Source organism: Bacillus rossius, chromosome 13 (assembly GCF_032445375.1).
Source record: "Bacillus rossius redtenbacheri isolate Brsri chromosome 13, Brsri_v3, whole genome shotgun sequence".
In the NCBI taxonomy this organism is placed as follows: domain Eukaryota; kingdom Metazoa; phylum Arthropoda; class Insecta; order Phasmatodea; family Bacillidae; genus Bacillus; species Bacillus rossius.
The window spans coordinates 12,736,932-12,757,355 of NC_086340.1; the positions used below are offsets into that span (position 1 = coordinate 12,736,932).

Consider the following 20,424-nt stretch of genomic DNA (forward strand, 5'->3'; position numbering starts at 1 on the left):
TGCCCGAGCCAGGGCTCGACGTGAGTGTGTTCCCGTGGCGCGTGCTTGCAGGTACTCCCTGCCCGAGCCAGGGCTCGACGTGAGAGTGTTCCCGTGGCGCGTGCTTGCAGGTACTCCCTGCCCGAGCCAGGGCTCGACGTGAGTGTGTTCCCGTGGCGCGTGCTTGCAGGTACTCCCTGCCCGAGCCAGGGCTCGACGTGAGTGTGTTCCCGTGGCGCGTGCTTGCAGGTACTCCCTGCCCGAGCCAGGGCTCGACGTGAGTGTGTTCCCGTGGCGCGTGCTTGCAGGTACTCCCTGCCCGAGCCAGGGCTTGACGTGAGAGTGTTCCCGTGGCGCGTGCTTGCAGGTACTCCCTGCCCGAGCCAGGGCTCGACGTGAGAGTGTTCCCGTGGCGCGTGCTTGCAGGTACTCCCTGCCCGAGCCAGGGCTCCTAGTGAGAGTGTTCCCGTGCTTGCAGGTACTCCCTGTCCGAGCCAGGGCTCGACGTGAGAGTGTTCCCGTGGCGCGTGCTTGCAGGTACTCCCTGCCCGAGCCCATCTACGTGAACCTGGTGCGGGACCCGGTGGAGCGGGTGATATCCTGGTACTACTACGTGCGCGCGCCTTGGTACTACGTGGAGAGGAAGCAGGCCTTCCCAGACATACCTCTGCCCGACCCTGAGTGGCTGCGCAAGGTGAGGCGACCTGCCCGGGCAGTAATCCTTTTTTTAATTTTGTTTTTCAATGATACCTTTTTTTTAAAATCCAATTGCCAATGAATTTATATTGTAACTCTGAACAGAACATGGCTATGTTTTTTTTTTCATACGTGAAATAAGTTTTTTTTTCTTCAGAAAATACTCATTATTTCATTCAAGCATAATTTATTTTGTTAACACTGGAAAATTTTTTTTGAATATTTAACCATTTGACTTTATTTTACTTTAATGTGATTATTTTAATGTGCGCAGTTAATACTGGAATGTTATTCGGAAAGCTTTAACTATTAGCGGTACCGGGACCATCACAAAGCGTGATTTCCCCCGGGCGAGAAATCCAGACTCGGTAGTAACGTGAACATTTTTATTTTTTGATAGTGATACAGTTTGCTTTCATGTCAATGTATAAATTTACAGATGTTTGTAATTTTTCATGATAATTTCAGTTCCATATACTAAAAAAAAAAAAAAAAAAAATCTATAGTGCGGGGTGGAAATTTTCTACACCAAATTTAGCGTAACGAAAGTTATGGAAACCCCAGTTTTGCCCCGGATTAAGATGGGATTAAGGGTAGAAGGATGCTGCGCTTGCCACCTCTTTTCCTCGGGAGTCTGTCATAGTGTCCTTCAATTAATACACCGACAGGTAGTTCCAAAGTCCTTCCTGCATGCTCGTTAGCTACCGAAGATAGATGTTACATCTCTGAAGAGTACTGAAATACTCATTAACATTTTTCGTTTTGTTGATTTATCGTTCTCTGATGTATTTTCTCTGTTAAGTTATCCCAATAGCGCTCTTTATTTGTTGTTGGGTCAAAAAATTTTAAAAATATATTATTTCTAAATCTTTATTTTGTAATTTTGTTATAATTGCGTGATAGTGTATGGTTATTAGATTATATTTAGTAAATTACTAGGGGCCGGAAAAATTCGCGGATTCAATGACCTACAGGATAGACTCCGAGATCCTCTACCCACTCGGACAAATTACATCTGCTCATTGGCTACTGACTCCTGACAACTATTAACTAGAATGCTTTTGATTCGATGTTTATTTCGTTGAGGATTATTCATTGGCTCTGATTCCTTCAGACAACCTGTGGTGGTCCAATCAGAGAAGCAGCAAAAAATTACACACATTTTGATTCTAGCATATCGCGAAATGAAACCGCGAATTTTTCAGGTCTCTATAAATTACTGTTGAAAAAAATTGAGACGAAACATAAACTGTACGAGAGCTATGTTGATAAATAAATAGTGAAATGACGGGGGATATAAAACCGACATGGCGTGTGCAGGGGCGCGAAGCCAGGGGGGGGGAGGGGTTAGGCGATCAACCTCCCCCCCCCCCCCCCTTTAGCACCAAATCTTTAACTAATTTCTTATTCATCACTCAAACAAAATTCATATTAAAATTAATACAATTTTTAACATTACAATATTTAAATTTAAGTACCGAAAACTGCTAAAATAGCACTATTTTACACCTTAAAATCCAAATTTTCCCGGGGAAGGACCCCCGACCACCCGCGTTAATACAGGGGGGGCCCATGCTTAACACCCCCCATACACAAATCCTGGCTACGCCACTGGGCGTATGATACAGAGTCCTCAAGGACGCGTTGTAGCGATCCGGTCACGTGTGTTGCAGGACTTCGAGACGTGTGTGCTACGCGGCGACAGGGAGTGTCGCTACCTGGAGGGCGAGACCCGGGAGGGCATCGGCGACCACCGGCGCCAGTCGCTCTTCTTCTGCGGCCACAGCGACGACTGCACGTGAGCACTCCTCCTCTTCTGCGGCCACATCACCTACTGCACGGGAGCAATCCTCCTCCTCTTCTGTCTCTTCCTCTTGTGCGGCCACATTACCTATTGCACGGGAGCAATCCTCCTCCTCTTCTGTCTCTTCCTCTTGTGCGGCCACATTACCTACTGCACGGGAGCAATCCTCCTCCTCCTCTTCTGTCTCTTCCTCTTCTGCGGCCACATTACCTACTGCACGGGAGCAATCCTCCTCCTCCTCTTCTGTCTCTTCCTCTTCTGCGGGCAGATCACCTACTGCACGGGAGCAATCCTCCTCCTCTTCTGTCTCTTCCTCTTGTGCGGCCACATTACCTACTGCACGGGAGCAATCCTCTTCCTCCTCTTCTGTCTCTTCCTCTTCTGCGGGCAGATCACCTACTGCACGGGAGCAATCCTCCTCCTCTTCTGTCTCTTCCTCTTGTGCGGCCACATTACCTACTGCACGGGAGCAATCCTCCTCCTCCTCTTCTGTCTCTTCCTCTTCTGCGGGCAGATCACCTACTGCACGGGAGCAATCCTCCTCCTCTTCTGTCTCTTCCTATTGTGCGGCCACATTACCTATTGCACGGGAGCACTCCTCCTCCTCTTCTGTCTCTTCCTATTGTGCGGCCACATTACCTACTGCACGGGAGCAATCCTCCTCCTCTTCTGTCTCTTCCTCTTGTGCGGCCACATTACCTACTGCACGGGAGCAATCCTCCTCCTCCTCTTCTGTCTCTTCCTCTTCTGCGGGCAGATCACCTACTGCACGGGAGCAATCCTCCTCCTCTTCTGTCTCTTCCTCTTGTGCGGCCACATTACCTACTGCACGGGAGCAATCCTCTTCCTCCTCTTCTGTCTCTTCCTCTTCTGCGGGCAGATCACCTACTGCACGGGAGCAATCCTCCTCCTCTTCTGTCTCTTCCTCTTGTGCGGCCACATCACCTGCTGCACGGGAGCAATCCTCCTCCTCCTCTTCTGTCTCTTCCTCTTCTGCGGGCAGATCACCTACTGCACGGGAGCAATCCTCCTCTTCTGTCTCTTCCTCTTCTGCGGCCACATCACCTACTGCACGGGAGCAATCCTCCTCCTCTTCTGTCTCTTCCTCTTGTGCGGCCACATTACCTACTGCACGGGAGCAATCCTCCTCCTCCTCTTCTGTCTCTTCCTCTTCTGCGGGCAGATCACCTACTGCACGGGAGCAATCCTCCTCCTCTTCTGTCTCTTACTCTTGTGCGGCCACATTACCTACTGCACGGGAGCAATCCTCCTCCTCCTCTTCTGTCTCTTCCTCTTCTGCGGGCAGATCACCTACTGCACGGGAGCAATCCTCCTCTTCTGTCTCTTCCTCTTCTGCGGCCACATCACCTACTGCACGGGAGCAATCCTCCTCCTCTTCTGTCTCTTCCTCTTGTGCGGCCACATTACCTACTGCACGGGAGCAATCCTCCTCCTCCTCTTCTGTCTCTTCCTCTTCTGTGGCCACATCACCTACTGCACGGGAGCAATCCTCCTCCTCTTCTGTCTCTTCCTCTTGTGCGGCCACATTACCTACTGCACGGGAGCAATTTTCTTCCTCTTCTGTCTCTTCCTCTTCTGCTGCCACATCACATACTGCACGAGAGCGACTATCCTCCTCTTCTTCTGTCTCTTCCTCTTCTGCGGGCAGATCACCTACTGCACGGGAGCAATCCTCCTCTTCTGTCTCTTCCTCTTCTGCGGCCACATCACCTACTGCACGGGAGCAATCCTCTTCCTCTTCTGTCTCTTCCTCTTCTGCTGCCACATCACATACTGCACGAGAGCGCCTATCCTCCTCTTCTTCTGTTTCTTTCTCTTCTGCGGGCAGATCACCTACTGCACGGGAGCAATCCTCCTCCTCTTCTGTCTCTTCCTCTTGTGCGGCCACATTACCTACTGCACGGGAGCAATCCTCTTCCTCCTCTTCTGTCTCTTCCTCTTCTGCGGGCAGATCACCTACTGCACGGGAGCAATCCTCCTCCTCTTCTGTCTCTTCCTCTTGTGCGGCCACATTACCTACTGCACGGGAGCAATCCTCCTCCTCCTCCTCTTCTGTCTCGTCAACTTCTGCGGCCTCAGCGCCTACACATTAACTTCCCTTCCCCTCTTCTTTCACTTCTTCATTTGCAGCCACAACGACGACTTAATATTTTACATCTGACTTACATATGATTTCAGTCGTTTAAGCAAAAACATATTTACGAACATATGAATAGTTTTATGATATGTATTTTCAAATATATCAGGTTAATATTTTAGTAATGGCATAAAGTTTTAACGTGAGCAAAAACTTTATAGTATTAACTGTTAAGTGAATTTAAACGACATAGCCAGTATTATAATAAAAATCATTGTCGAAAATCAAGTCCAAAACCGGGCTTCAGTGTTTTTTAAAATTATTTTTTTTTCCACTTTTTATCAGATTTGTTTCATTATAAACAATTTAAAATATCTGCCTGCAAATCAAGTGTTTTTGATAGTCGACGTCGCTGCTCAGCAGTGAATTCTAGCAGCGAGTGCGGAAACTACGCGTGATTCGTGTCTGAAAACGTAGTTGAAAACACAATTAGCACGCTTCGGGCATTGTTTTATAAAATTCTACCTTCCGAGTCTCATATTGCAAGTGTGTTTGCAACATGAGAGCACGTGGATTCACTCGTCGCACACGTGTTCTGGCGGGTGCTTCACGGTCTCGTTGTCGTCCCTGCCCGCAGGCCCTTCAACACGGCGGGCGCCCTACAGAGGGCCAAGCGCGCCGTGGAGAGGCACTACGCCGTGGTGGGCGTGCTCGAGGACCTCAACTCCACGCTCACGGTGCTGGAGCACTACGTGCCGCGCTTCTTCAGCGGCGCGTCCCAGGTCTTCTGGGGTGAGTGGTTCCCGCCCGTGTTCGCCGCCGAGCTCGCGACACCCCGGGCGCGGGCGACATGCACGCCACTTCGCTCACAAGACTCCACAGACAGTCTATATGCACGCCACTTCACACATAAGACTTTTAAAACAGGTTATATACATGCCACTTCACTCACAAGACTACACAGACAGGCGATATACATGTCACTTCACTCACAAGACTTGCCACTTCACTCACAAGACTCTAAAGACAGGCGATATACACGCCACTTCACTCACAAGACTTTTAAAACAGGTTATATACATGCTACTTCACTCACAAGACTCCACAGACAGGCCATATACACGCCACTTTACTCACAAGACTCCAAAGACAGACGACATGCACGCCACTTTCACTCACAAGACTCCAAAGACAGACGATATGCATGCCACTTCACTCACAAGACTTCAAAGACAGGTTATATACATTCCACTTCACTCGCAAGACTCCAAAGACAGGCGATATACACGCTACTTCACTCACAAGACTTTTAAAACAGGTTATATACATGCCACTTCACTCACAAGGCTCCAAAGACATGCTATATACATGCTACTTCACTCACAAGACTTTTAAAACAGGTTATATACATGCCACTTCACTCACAAGACTCCAAATACAGGCGATATACACGCCACTTCACTCACAAGACGACAAATACAGGCGATATACATGCTACTGAACACCCAAGACTCCAAAGACAGGTGATATACACAGCACTTCACTCACAAGACTCCAAAACCAGGTGATATACATGCCACTTCACATTTAAGACTCCACAGACAGGCGATATACATGTCACTTCACTCACAAAACAGGTGATATACAAGCTGGTGAACACGTAAGACTCCACAGACAGGTAATATATATGCCACTTCACTCACAAGACTTTAGTCATTTTGAAAATATATCTTAAAACATGACTTTTTATTTAACACTTAGTGTCGGAATTCACCGACAATAACAGTATAAAAAAAGTCACGAATTTTTCCAATGGAATGACTTGTATCATGGCATGGCATGCAAAATTACAATCTTAACTCAAGCCATATAATTATTCAATCAACGGATTTATTGCCCCATCTGTTTACTTCTCTCATTCTGGGCATATTCTCTTCTGATTACACCATTAAAAATACTAAGATCTCTGGTTGAAAGATATCAAGGGATCTTCGTAAATTTATGGATACTCAGCCTACCTAATTTGGACACAAACGTACAAGAATCATCTTGGTGTAGACAAAAATCTATAAATGTGTCAGTTGAACAAATATAAGTTAGAATTTTGTTGCTTCCACGCACATGTATACACTTATTACAGCATAGCATAGAACTCCGAATTTGGAATCCATTTAAATTTCTACGAATATATTTTTTATGTAGAACTCTTATTTTCTTTAATTGAACTATTCGTTGAAAAGTCCTTAAAATTTAATGTATGTAAGACAAGTGCTGAACTCCAGAGCGGTAGAGTACTGATGGTCTTAACCAAGACTGACGCAGAGTGTGATGTTGTTCCAGGTGAGGTGGACCGCTTCTCGCGCATCAACCGCAACTTGTTCAAGCCCCCAGTGAGCGAGCACGTCAAGGAGCTGGTGAGCAAGAACTTCACGCGGGAGATAGAGTTCTACCAGTTCTGTCGCCAGAGGCTTCACCGACAGCTCCTCGCGCTCAAGCTGCCGCGCAACGGCGCATGACGACGACGTCGCCCACCGCCGAGAGGTGCCCGCGACCAAAGAGACTCCACTTCCTCCTCCTCATCCTCCTCCTCCCCCCCCCACCCCCCGTGTACACATGCTTGCCCCGCAGCGTCTGTGTTCGCAGCTGTACCGCCCGCGCGCTCCGCTTCCGCGCACGCTGCTGTACCACCCGCGCGCTCCGTTTCCACGCACGCTGCTGTACCGCCCGCGCGCGCTCCGTTTCCGTGTACACAGCTGTACCGCTGCCCGTCGCAGCTGCGGTGCGTCTAGAGGACTCTGTGGAGCTTCATCGAGCCCTAGCGAAGCGTGGACACAACGAATCTGCGGCAACGAACACAGGCATACAAGCCGTGGCCTAATGAAGAAAAATGGCTTCGCCAAATTTGTGGCCCCAACGTTGAATGGCTTTTTAGAGAATAGAACTGTCGGAAACGTACGTCGTAGAGTATGGAGCTGGCGGATTTTGAAGGTGTTATTAATTATAATAAAACCGTTTTTGCATACTCGATGTTCAATGCATGAAATGTTTGATATATTATGAATGAATGGAAACGCATATATTTTATAATATCATTTGTAAACTAACCTTCTTCAGATGATTTCGACGGTTCTATTGGTAATTCTAAAGCCAATAAAGGTTATGTGCTCATTGTCTATATCATCGTATACATCCATATAGAATATTGTGATAATTAAATACATAAGAGGAAGTCAGTTGTAGTTCTTCTGCGTTAAAACGAACTATTTCGTGGGACTTGTTTAAAGATATGCTTTTAAACAATTGCAGTGTATATATGCTGCAATTTCTTCAACATGTGAACTCGTTGGCAAATTATTGATACGTAATTTTTTATTCTAATTTATGTAAAGTATTTCTGTAGCCATTATTGAAAAAAATTCACTAATTGTTTTTTAATTTATTACATGAAATTTTTTTTTCCAACAAAACTGAGTATACCAACATTAGACAATTTGCATTTTTAATCATTTACACGAAAAGTAATATTTTGTTTTAAAAAGAATGTTTATAGAGAGAAGACAATACTTTTACTCTGAATTAATATTGTATAACTTTACAAATCATCTTTATTAGTGCCAATGGGTTCATAAAGCATTAAATCTATCATTAAATATTCACTAGAAATTTGAATTTAATGGTTTTGATTCGTGTAATGATTCATAGATATAATTTATGTATTAAATTGACCAGAACATAATTCGCCATAAAGTCTTTCAGAATAGATACGTTTATTTAAACACTTTTTTATTATTTATAAAGATAGGTTTAAAACAGATGTTAATATTCTATCTAGTTACGGTACAGTATATTTGGAGTAGGTACTTAACTTGTTAATTTGTAGAAAAATATCGTTGTTTTTATACTGAGGACAGTTTAAACGGTGCTGTACTGAGAAACTGTTGTGTGTGTGTTCAAAAATTTAATTTAATTAGAACGAAGTTAGGATCATGTTAAATAAAATGTGTTCAGTGATAAAATATATATTTTTTTATTTCACAATATATGACTCCAGTAAATTAAATTGCGTAACTTTCTCTGAAGTGACACAAATGGTCTGACTGACTCGAGTGTTTCTGAAAGTGTGAATAATCATGTTTTGCATTTTTTAAAGTTTATATTAACCTTTTGTACGTTTATTGTTTAAATGACAGCAGTTGCTAACTAATTACTGGTTGGTAATTTATAATATATGAAAGAAACCAAATGCTTTTATATAATACTTCAGAAACCTTTCTGTGTGTTGTTTTAATTTCATAATTTTGTTTATTTATATTTTAATATATCTTCTAAATATAAAATCTGCTTATGTAATTTTGTTATTGTGGCTTTATGTTATCATTGTGAATTATTTAACAAAAAACTTTGTGGATGTGGGACCACATAAAAAACTCAGAAACGTGTACATTTTTTTCTTTTTCTCGCATAAGAAACATCTTACATAGTTTTATATATATATATATATATATATATATATATATATATATATATGGTTTCGTCTGTCCATTGTTATTTATTAACAAGTGTAATCATTTTACTACGACTTAAAATTTAAATTAAAGTTGTTAAAGAAGGATCGCAATTGCTGAAAGGTTTTACATTACAGTATGTTCATAAAAGAATGTACCAATTATAAATTCTAATAGTATCAACTGTAAGCGTTGTAAAGTTTTGGTTCAAGTGTCACAATTAAAGAGTATCTCAAACAGTTTTAGACAAGCACATGCACGAGTACTGCTTTGCACAAAATGGCGACTTTGCAATTTGCTAAAAGTGAATCTGTAATTTCAGGATGGAGGCCTCCCAAATGTAATCTCTTTGTACGAGAGTGGTTGAACCTAGAAGTCCCTTACTGTTGGATTGGTCGTAATGGTCGAGACTAGATAGTATTTTTCGCTGGCCTCCGCATTCACCTGACATAACACCATGGGAATTGTTTTTTACCTTTGGGGCTTTATGAAAGATCGTGTCTACGTTCCGCCGCTTTTTTGTTCATTGTAACTCATGGTAACTAATGGTCAATTAGGTTAAGGTTAGCTACGTTATAAATACTTTCAAACATCGTGGACGGTTGATTTGGTTAGGATAGCTACATTAAAGATACTGTGAAATCATGTAAACTGTTTCCTAGCCCTGGATAGCTACATATTAAAAAGTTATTTGCTAAGCAACCATAAAATGATTTTACAGTATTTTTAATGTAGCTATACTTACCTAATACAACCAACCATCCACAATGTTTTAAAGTATTTATAATGTAGCTAACCTATCCTAATCGACCGCAAAATTTAATGCCACACCAGTTTATACAATGAGATAGAACCCATGAGGGGGGGGGGGGGGGACGAGCATGAACTTCGGGGAACTTCGGATGTGGCGCTCTCGTCTGTGAAAAGAAGGCTTCCCTTTATAAATATATCGCGCAACGCGCTCCTGAAATACACGAACCACAGACGTGATATTGTGTGCGGAGTCTGTTTGTTTGGGACAGAAGAAAAACAAGGTCGGAGGCCGGAGAGGAATCTGCCAACTTGATAATTTTAAAAAATAATTTCACTCGCCAGTGACGTGTGACATCTAACCTCAGTAACGAGGAAAGTTCATGTGTTCTCATGTTTGCAAATACACTTATAAATACGAAACCCGGACACGAAATTTTTACGCGGAATTCTTTAAAATATTTCCGAGCGTGATAAAACAGGGGACGCAAAACAACGCCGAAATACCACAACGCCGAAATACCACAACGCCGAAATGCCAAATTGACCACAACGCCGACAGCTAGAAAACTGCTGTGTATACCACAACGCCGAATTACCACAACGCCGAATTACCACAACGCCGAAATACGCTAAGGCTAGTTTCACACGATACGATTTCTACCGTACGGTTTTTTTCCGTGCGGGAACCGAAAGACCAAACTTGTATTAGGTTTAATACAGTTTTTTCCGTACGGTTCGCTCAAGGGTGGAGCGCTCGCCGTTAACTCAGTTCAGTTGGTTAGAACAAGCCGTCATGGACCGCAGATCTCTAATCACTCTGTGGTTGTATCGCAAAAGGAGGAAACAGCAACGTGATCGGTAAGTTTGGGTTCATCCACTACTCTTAAGTCGTGATGAATTCGGGGCTTTCGAAGTTCTTTTCAAGGAGTTGAAAAGTGATGGAACAAAATTTTTCAGTTATTTCAGAATGAGTGTTGCTTCCTTCGAAGAGCTCTATGCTAAACTGAAGGATACATTGCAGAAACAAAATACGACAATGCGAAACTGCATACAACCAAAGGAAATGATTGCCTTAACTCTGAGGTAAGAATACATCTGTCTTCCTACACACACTGACAAAAATTGTTTTATTGTTATGTCTTCCTACACACACTGGTAACAAATAACATTCTACTGTTTTCACATTTTTTTTTTTTACATTTTAACTGAATTATTTTTATATCATTTATTAAACAGGAATAAATTTTATTAAAGATTAAGAAGAAGAACAACAACAATTATACCTAATAATAATAAAAAAGAAAATAGTTTTGCGTGATAATGTTTTCTAAGAAGTTGTGAAGTCCAAATCAGAATACTCGGGCGAGGAAACTTCAAGGGGCGACTGAGAATACCGGGGCAGAGAATTTGCTGTAGACACATGAGAGAATGACTTTTGCTGTCCTGAGTAGTGGGGCACTGCTGCTGGATTGTATGGTTGGGGAAAATGTTGATTTTGATAAGAAGGGGCGCAGTAGTAAGGCATGGAAGTTTCAGAAGTTTGTTGGAAAACATGAGGTGATGGATTTTTTCTTCTTAGTTTGATTCCACGAATCACATTCAATACACTTACTTGCATGCAAAGTGTCTCCTCAGGACTGAAATCGGCTGTTGTAGGCAATAAACCTTTGAAAAACGATAAATGAGCATTTTCTTTTTCCTGTAGCACTGCCAGTATTTTTTGATCAACCTCATCCAACTTACTTTTTTTTTTTTTTACAAGGATTTGTAGAGAGGTGGAAGGAGCAGGAAACAGAATTTCCATCTTGAGTAGGTTCAGTATTTTCGGGGGGGGAGGTAGAGTATCTTCTGTTTCACTTTCCTGGAATATTTTGTCCAAGAATCGTAGAGGGGCCTATCCCATATCACAGGACGGGCCTCGACACACGAAATCAACAATTCGGCGTTTTGAACTATATGCAAATCCATGGCTCCACGTCAGACCAGTACCTGCCCTACTCGAGTACTGAGTTCCGTACGGAGAAAACCCGATGGTGTGACAGCTTGCATTCCTTTCTTACTCCCACCACTGTCATTCGAACCGAACGGGACGATGAAGTTCCGAAAGAATCATCCGGTTGTTTTTCGCTCCCGTACGGCAACCGGAAACGTCTGAAAGGTGACATTCATATCAACATGTCACTAGCCGTTCGGTTCCCGCACGGAAAAAACCGTACGGTAGAAATCGTATCGTGTGAAACTAGCCTAACACCGAAAAATGTCAATGCAGGACTGCCACAAAGGTTAGGTTAGGTTAGACTAGGTTACGTTAGGTTAGACTAGGTTAGGTTAGGTTAAGCTAGGTTAGACTAGGTTAGGTTAGGTTAAGCTAGGTTAGGCTAGGATAGGCTAGGATAGGCTAGGCTAGGATAGGCTAGGTTAGGTTATATTACGCTAGGTTAGGTTATGTAAGGTTAGGTTTGATTGTGGTATTTCGGCGTTAAGGTACATTTAAGAAACACATTCCAGAAATTCATTCAGTTGTTATTTCGGCGATGTGGTACACATCAGTTTTCTAGCTGTCGGCGTTGTGGTCAATTTTGACATTTGGCGTTATGGTATTTCGGCGTTGTGGTAACGACCCGATAAAACACACGCAAATTGTGTTTTCAACTACATTTCTGTACGCGATTCACGCCTAGTTCCCGCACCCGCCGCTACAATTTGTTTCCGGAGCAGCTACGTCGACTATTGAATTTTTGATTAGCAGAACGAAATTTTAAAATTGTATAATGAAACGGCTCCGATAAAAGCGAAAAAGACTTGAAAAATTACCAAGCCCCGGGTTTTTGGACCTGATTTTCGACAAGGAATCTTATCAAAATACTGACCATCTTGTTAATATTTATTAAACCCTTCATGCTATAAGGTTTCCTTTTATCCTAGTGAACTCTGTTCGTGCAATCAGCTACAGATGGTAGCACCGTGGATGTTAAACATTTCCGTTCCTTTATTTACGTTGCAATTACGAAATTACTGCCACCAAATGCTGTATACTGAGAGCTAAGATGTAACAAATAAAAAAAGTTTTAATGACTGATACTGGTCATCATTTCATTCACCCTCTGTAATGGGGTAATTCCAGAGCTATGCCATTAACTACTTAAATAAGTGTTTGAATATTTCCTTTTTGAGTCTGCTGTGAAGAATGTATTTTAAAAACTAGCGTGACTTGATTCGAGGTATCTTAACGATGATATGAAATACTTTGGAAATTAAGAATTGACCAATTCGAGCCAAGGAATTCACATTAAAGGTGTGGATATCAACGTGTTTGTTTTATAGAAACAAAAAATAAAAATACAATTTTGTGTTTCTGTAGTAGGGTATATATAAAGCTATGTAAAAAAGTTAATAATGTAATTTTAATACAGTTGTTTTTCGTATATTATTATTTTATCAAAAATCTGGCGTAAAAATAATTAGGTATATCAGTGCATTCAAACATGTCAGATTGGTTTTAAGTCATTATGACGTAAATAGGTCTTTATTAATCGGGATGTCGGTTCTAAAAGTTAAATGTCTTGAAACTTTACAACATATGTAGTCTTGTGTCGTTTGTTTTCATTTCCAAGTTGTTGCCAAAGTCAAACGTAAATGACGTCGGTTGGTGAGTGCCAACCTGCATGTTTACTGCAGGCGAGCTGTGAGCAGTGGCGTAGCCAGGATTTGTGTATGGGGGGTGTTAAGAAGCATGCCCCCCCCCCCCCCCCCCCCGTAATAAAGCGGCTCCCCCGGGAAAATTTGGATTTTAAGGTGTAACTGCTATTTTAGCAGTTTTCGGTACTTAAATTTAAATATTGTCATGGTAAAAAAATTTAATTTTAATATGAAATTTGTTTGAGTGATGAATAAGAAATTAATTAAAGATTTGGTGCTAATTGGGGGGGGGGGGGGGGGAGTTGAACCCCTAAACCCCCCCTGGCTACGCCCCTGGCTGTGAGTGAGTGAGTGAGTGAGTGAGTGAATGAGTGTAGCAATTCATCACAGTCTTCATGGCGTCAATGGTCACCGCAGAGTCAGTCGCCGAATAGACACGAGCGCAGCTGGAGAAATTGCTCAACAGATGTCAGGCTTAGAGAAAGGAAAAAAAAAAACACATATTAAATGTCACAACAACAGATGCTGTTCGCCATCATCTGCGGTTAAAATCAAGGCTCGATATTCTTCACCGTATTTGGATATGTTTATACCTTTTTCCAAATTGTTTTATGAAGGATTATTGCCGAGTTCACGATTAACCCTTTCAGTGTACTCGTCAACTGAAGTGGACGATTTATATCTCAGTGATACGTGGATTAATTAACCTTTGAATGTGTGGGTCAAAGTATAGCCTACATTTTAGTCGAACATAGCACACGATGCATGCGACCCTCTCCCAGCACGACTAGACGTATATACCTAGGACTGAGACACAACTAGGTCTCTCCCTAGCCCGGGCCCCTCCTAAAGTACACTTAGTTTTAGTTAGCGTAGAAAAAAATAAATAAATTGCATTAGATTTCTGTACTCCTAACCGGGCTGATATTAGAATATTTTGAGGAGGAATAGTCCTCGCCAACTTACAATTTCAAATATTTTGACACCGCTCGCAATAAAGCTTCCATGCTGAATTATGTGGTTCTGACATGGCATATGACTTAGCTTTGGCTACATGTTGAAGTCAACTCAGATTCTGAACTGGTGTGGTTTGTGGTTGTAGTCGTTCATAGTAAAATAATAAGTTATTTCCTTGCGGCGCTTACAGACTGTTAGTAAATTTTGAGTTGCAACAAGATACAGAAGATCTGGGATATATAATTTATTTATGTATTGACATGCAAAAAAATTGGGATTAATAGTCCAAAATTAGAATACAGCAAAAAAGATTAAAAAATTCAAGATGGCAGTATCCGATCCCTTTTTAATCTTGCAAAATCTAGTCCTGCCCGAAACCTCCACTAGAGAAAGTGCTTAGTGGCCACTAGATTTCTAGTGGAAGCGGCCTTAACTCCCCTATGTCAAATCTGGATTAAAATTACGTTGAGTCGGGCCCAGGTAAAACCTACATAGACCTCGGTAGCGCGGTGTTTTGAAATGCACGATGTGCGAGCGGCGAACTTCGGGTATTTTCAGAGCAGTTCGGGCATGTGACTCCATCACAGTGAATATTCAAGCTTCCCTCCCTCGCCGAGTTGTCCAAGTAGTGCGCTCGCACGATACTAGGTGGCAGCACGTACCCGCATGTTCGCAATGCGAGACGAGCGGCAATTAGTTATATTGTACAGGTACGTGCGACCTGAAACAAAATGTTTAGGTCTTTTCTTTTTTATTTTCTTTTGCGAAACAATCAGTGCCCATTCATAATTTTTCTAGAGAAAATCGTATTAAAAAAAAATCCCTTTCCACACAGCATACAAGCGTAAGAATATTTCTTCGGGAAACGTTTTGGAAAATTCTATAAACTCTTGGGACATTTTAATAAATTAATGTGTACATAACATCCTATATGTTCGCTAATATTAGAAAAAAAAATCGATTAAACATTTTCTCATATTCCATGCAGCGAATTTATTTTTTAATTTTTTAACTTAATACATCCAGATCCAGCATTGAATGTCTTCTTAACAAATTTCATATTATGCCTACTAAGGTAGTTAATGCAATTATTTTAGACCTCCAAACACTATTTTTTATCCTTTACACTAATAGATCTTTTATTTTTTGGACAAAGGTTTAAGATAATATTGTTATGGTTATAAATAAATTCAGCCTAATTTGATATTAAGTAAGTTTTAATATTTTTTCAACCCCTGTTTTTACGGTAATAGTTCGTTTCATAAATTTTTTTTCAGCCAAAGATTTTAGATAAAAATTCTAATATTTACAAACGATTTGAATGAATTTGATGATGTGCTTACGAAGGGAGTTACGATTTTTTTTGTCTTCCAATCCTTGTTTATTCTCCCTCTTGCAGTAATGGTTAGCCATATAAAAAAAATATTTTAGACGAAATTTTTAGATAGAAATTTAAGGTTTTACAATAAAACAGAACGGATTTTTATAGTGTACATGGTAAGTAAATAATTATTATTTAAAAATTTTGCTTCTTTATTTTTCAACCCCTACAAAAACAATGGTTTGTCTTATCAAAAATAGTTTCCTACAATATTTTTAATATAAATTATAAGCTTTACATACAACCTGAACGAATTTGATAGTGTACCTACTAAGGGAGTTATGATTATTTTTATTCTACATCTTATCTTTTCAACCCCTAGCAGCATTGGTTCGACTTATCAAAAATTGTTTCAGACAAAATTTTAGAAAAAATAAAATAAAATAAATACATATTTTTGTACGAATTCGATGTTGTGCCTATAATACGTTCAAACGTATGTGATATTTTCCATATTATGGGAGCTACGGTGATTTTTCTGTTTTCCAAAAAAAATAATTCCCCATTTCTACCTCTTTGGTCGGATATTGCCCATTACACAGACTTTGATCAAAGAGTATATCTTATGAAGAAGTATGCTTTGGGGCTTTTTTTTTTTAACTACGCAAGGAACGCAAGAACGCAAGAAACGAACGACACACAAAGTAAAAATAATGACTATATTTTTAATGCCCGTTTGTGAATTATGCAAACGCAAATGCAAAAAAAATAAATAAATAAATATACACATCCAACGGTCAATATTAAACTCCACGCGGTTCAACTTTTATTTCTTCCCTCTTCATTTGACATAAGTGTACCGAAAACCGTATAAAGATTCAGATCTCTTTTCAGGCGCATCACTTTTTAATTTATTAAAAAGTATCACCCAATGAAAACTAACAACGCTTTTAAATAAACATTTAAAGAATCAAACAAGTTTCCGTGAAAAAAATAGTTAATTACGAAAAAAATTAAGAAAATAAATTTTTTCTGCAGTTTTAACTTTTACGTTTGGAGATTCTTACGACTTGCTGTTTTTTTTTATTTTTTAACTTCCACAGTTTTCTTCTGTTTTTATTTTTTTGCGTGTAGCGTCCATTTTCTTGCTTTTCTTGCGAAGTTCGTTAACCCAGCTTAAGTTTCCCATCAAGTCTGGCCTGATTTAAATTACATCAGGAAGACTTGAACCTGAAAGTGTCAACGCTCCATTCCAATGTCAAATGTTTCGCTCTCTTGATCAATAATAAAAGTAATTATTTTATAGCACAAACCATTTTGACTCCGTAACGTGTTGCGATCCCATTCGCTGTCTCCCAGTTTGTAAGGGGCCCGCCTACAAAGGGACATGTTTGTGTCAGCGAGGCGGGGTGATAGGTGCGACGCTCGCTGGTGCTTCTAGCGGGGTGTCGCCTCTAAGCGCAAGGCTGCGTAACTGACGTGAAGTCTTCTCGTCGTGCACAGGGCAACTGTGAGATCTGAGCGGTGACCGTAACATTATATGGCGGAGAAATTAAGATTTAAGGTGTAATACAAGTCTGTCGAGTGCTTTCAAGAATCTGTACCGGTGTTTCAAGCCTAAATGTATTCTGATAACACGCGGTTGAGCTATTTTTACTCTTCTAAAAAAAGTTTACAAATCAAACACGAAAAACAGAACAACTCATCAGCCTCAGATTATTCTTATATCATTTTCGTTAAAAGATACCACTTGGATAAGTAGTTTTCAAATCACGTGGTTTTTTTTTTCTGAAGCTTAGTACACCGTATGTGTGACATAGCACTTCTGAACTTCAGCGAGCAGCAAAATTATATCCAAGTTATTTCTGCATAACAGCTGCTTTTGGGAATCAAGGCAAAAACTGGATTTAAAAAACACGCTAGCATGAATGTCAATGAAATCCGGGGAATTTGCGGAGTGGTAAAAAGCATTAGACACCAGAAAATATCACAAACACAACATTATTGCCGTAAGGCAACGCTGTTTTGTAGGGCGTGTGTTACGTCCCCAGAAGAGCGATTTATAAGGATTATTATTCACGTATCAAATACGCGTTGTTTATGTCATGCGTGTATGTAGTTGACGTAACGTAACCAACGTTCCGTTCACGAGATCACTTCTACCAGTTGTCGTGTACCGAGATGCTAAGATGACGCACGTAAAAAAAAAAAACCAAGATGTATTTCAGGACATTTGGCCACGAAAGTCTAAGATCAGAACATAAATAAACCTTTTTGACTTCCACAAGTCACCGTGTAACGAGTGCTAAGATGTCGCACGTCAAAAAAGTCGAGATGTAGTCCAGGACTTTTGGCCACGAAAGTCTAAGATCAGAACATCAATAAACCTTTTTGACTTCCACAAGTCGCCGTGTAACGAGTGCTAAGATGTCGCACGTCAAAAAAAAAAGTCGAGGTGTAGTCCAGGACTTTTGGCCACGAAAGTCTAAGATCAGAACATCAATAAACCTTTTTGACTTCCACAAGTCGCCGTGTAACGAGTGCTAAGATGTCGCACGTCAAAAAAAAAAGTCTAGGTGTAGTCCAGGACTTTTGGCCACGAAAGTCTAAGATCAGAACATCAATAAACCATTTTGACTTCCACAAGTCGCCGTGTAACGAGTGCTAATATGTCGCACGTCAAAAAAAAAAAGTCGAGATGTAGTCCAGGACTTTTGGCCACGAAAGTCTAAGATCAGAACATCAATAAACCTTTTTGACTTCCACAAGTCGCCGTGTAACGAGTGCTAAGATGTCGCACGTCAAAAAAGTCGAGATGTTGTCCAGGGCTTTTGGCCACGAAAGTATAAGATCAGAACATCAATAAACCTTTTTGACTTCCACAAGTCACCGTATAACGAGTGCTAAGATGTCGCACGTCAAAATAGTCGAGATGTAGTCCAGGTCTTTTGGCCACGAAAGTCTAAGATCAGAACATCAATAAACCTTTTTGACTTCCACAAGTCGCCGTGTAACGAGTGCTAAGATGTCGCACGTCAAAAAAAAAAGTCGTGATGTAGTCTAGGGCTTTTGGCCACGAAAATATTAGATCAGAACATCAATAAACATTTTTGACTTCCACAAGTCGCCGTGTACCGAGTGCTAAGATGTCGCACGTCAAAAAAGTCTAGATGTAGTCTAGGGCTTTTGGCCACGAAAATAATAGATCAGAACGTCAATAAACTTTTTTTTTCACTTCAGAATACAACTCGTGGGGAATCATTAGTTGTGTTGGCCGACTTGCCTGTGCGAAGAAGGTGTGTCTCTGCGTGCTACCAGGTGTTCCCACGGGACGACATCTGCTGCATCTGGGGACCGCTTCGTTCAGCTGCAAGCGTCGACAATGCCTCCGCCGCCACGACTGGGGCCCGTTCTACAGTCCGTCCAGAGTAACTCTTTTGACAGTTCAGACAAGGCGCATGCGCGAATACTGCTTTGTTGGTCCCTCGCTTGCGACGCCACCTCTGCGAAATGGCGATTCCCGAGCGTAATTACCCCAATTAGCAGAGGAAGAACTTCTAAACTTTTTTTTTTGGCGACAGGTTGGAGGCCCTCCCCATTGGAATCTCCTTGTACGAGAGTGGTTGAACGTCCAAGTACCTGACCGTTGTAATTGTCGTAATGGTCGAAACGACACAGGCTCTTTTTCGCTGGCCTCCACGTTCACCTGACATAACGCCAGCGAATTACCCCCCCCCCCCCCCCCCCTTTTTGGGGGCCTAATAAAATTTGATGAGTCACGGAATTGAAGCTCTCATTAATTTAGATTGGATGTGTGCCGTATAACTAAAGGTGCTCATATTGATCATTTATAAGAAAAACTAGATTGGTTTACCTTCGATTTGATGCACGATTTGTTGTAAAATGTCTAAATTAAGCTGTTGTAATATACCGTTGAAACTGGGTCATTATTTTATGGACAGACTGTACAATAACACGTAAGCGGATACTGATCACACGGAACGTAGTTTCCACAACGGCACACATGCTGACACCGATACGTAAGGGAAATGATAAGCTATATTCCGTTTACGTTACTACGTGCGTCCGAATAGAAGCCAAGTGCTAGGCCGCGGTGGTAGCAATGTTGAATACCTTAAAAAATTGTTTCAAGTACAAGAATATTTAGTGTTCTATCATTTCGTTCCGTTCATTTTTATTGTATTCAAGTAAATCCTTATAATTTTTTTTTTACTCTGTTGCAATTTGTTACGTTTCCATGCATTAAGGAATCGGAAGACGGATAGTGCAACGTAATTATCTTGCGGGTCCGGATCCGTTTCCGTTTTTACGTTTCCGCGTCACTGTGGAACGGGCCTTGCACCGGGCTTATAAACTACGTAATAAACGCAAGACGCAAAACGTCAAATAACTTTTTTTTTCAAATACCTATTTATAGAGTACGTAAGACGCAAAAACGCAACGCTAGCTTCCGAAAACTTTTAAATATGTCACGTGTATGAGAAGGCTACGATTTTATCTTTATCACACGCATCACGTTTTTCACTAATTAAACTATCGCACAGTGAAAGAAAAGACGCTTTTAGAACAATATATTATGAATATTACATGTTTTCAAATTGTAAGCTTCGTGATGTCTTGCAGTTTCCGTGCTTTTAAAACGACAGTGATA

The 20,424-nt window shown here is 41.3% G+C and overlaps 1 protein-coding gene across 1 annotated transcript in view; it reads left to right on the forward strand.

Annotated features, from left to right (window-relative positions):
* Positions 1–9,016, forward strand: part of LOC134538245 (heparan sulfate 2-O-sulfotransferase pipe) — a 70,427-nt gene extending 61,411 nt beyond the window's left edge. The window contains exons 6-9 of the mRNA XM_063379396.1: positions 517–673; positions 2,349–2,473; positions 5,215–5,369; positions 6,918–9,016. Of these exons, the coding sequence (XP_063235466.1) occupies positions 517–673; positions 2,349–2,473; positions 5,215–5,369; positions 6,918–7,093 (613 nt within the window). The 3' untranslated portion in view covers positions 7,094–9,016. The remainder of the gene's footprint in view (positions 1–516; positions 674–2,348; positions 2,474–5,214; positions 5,370–6,917) is intronic.
* Positions 9,017–20,424: the final 11,408 nt, after the last annotated feature.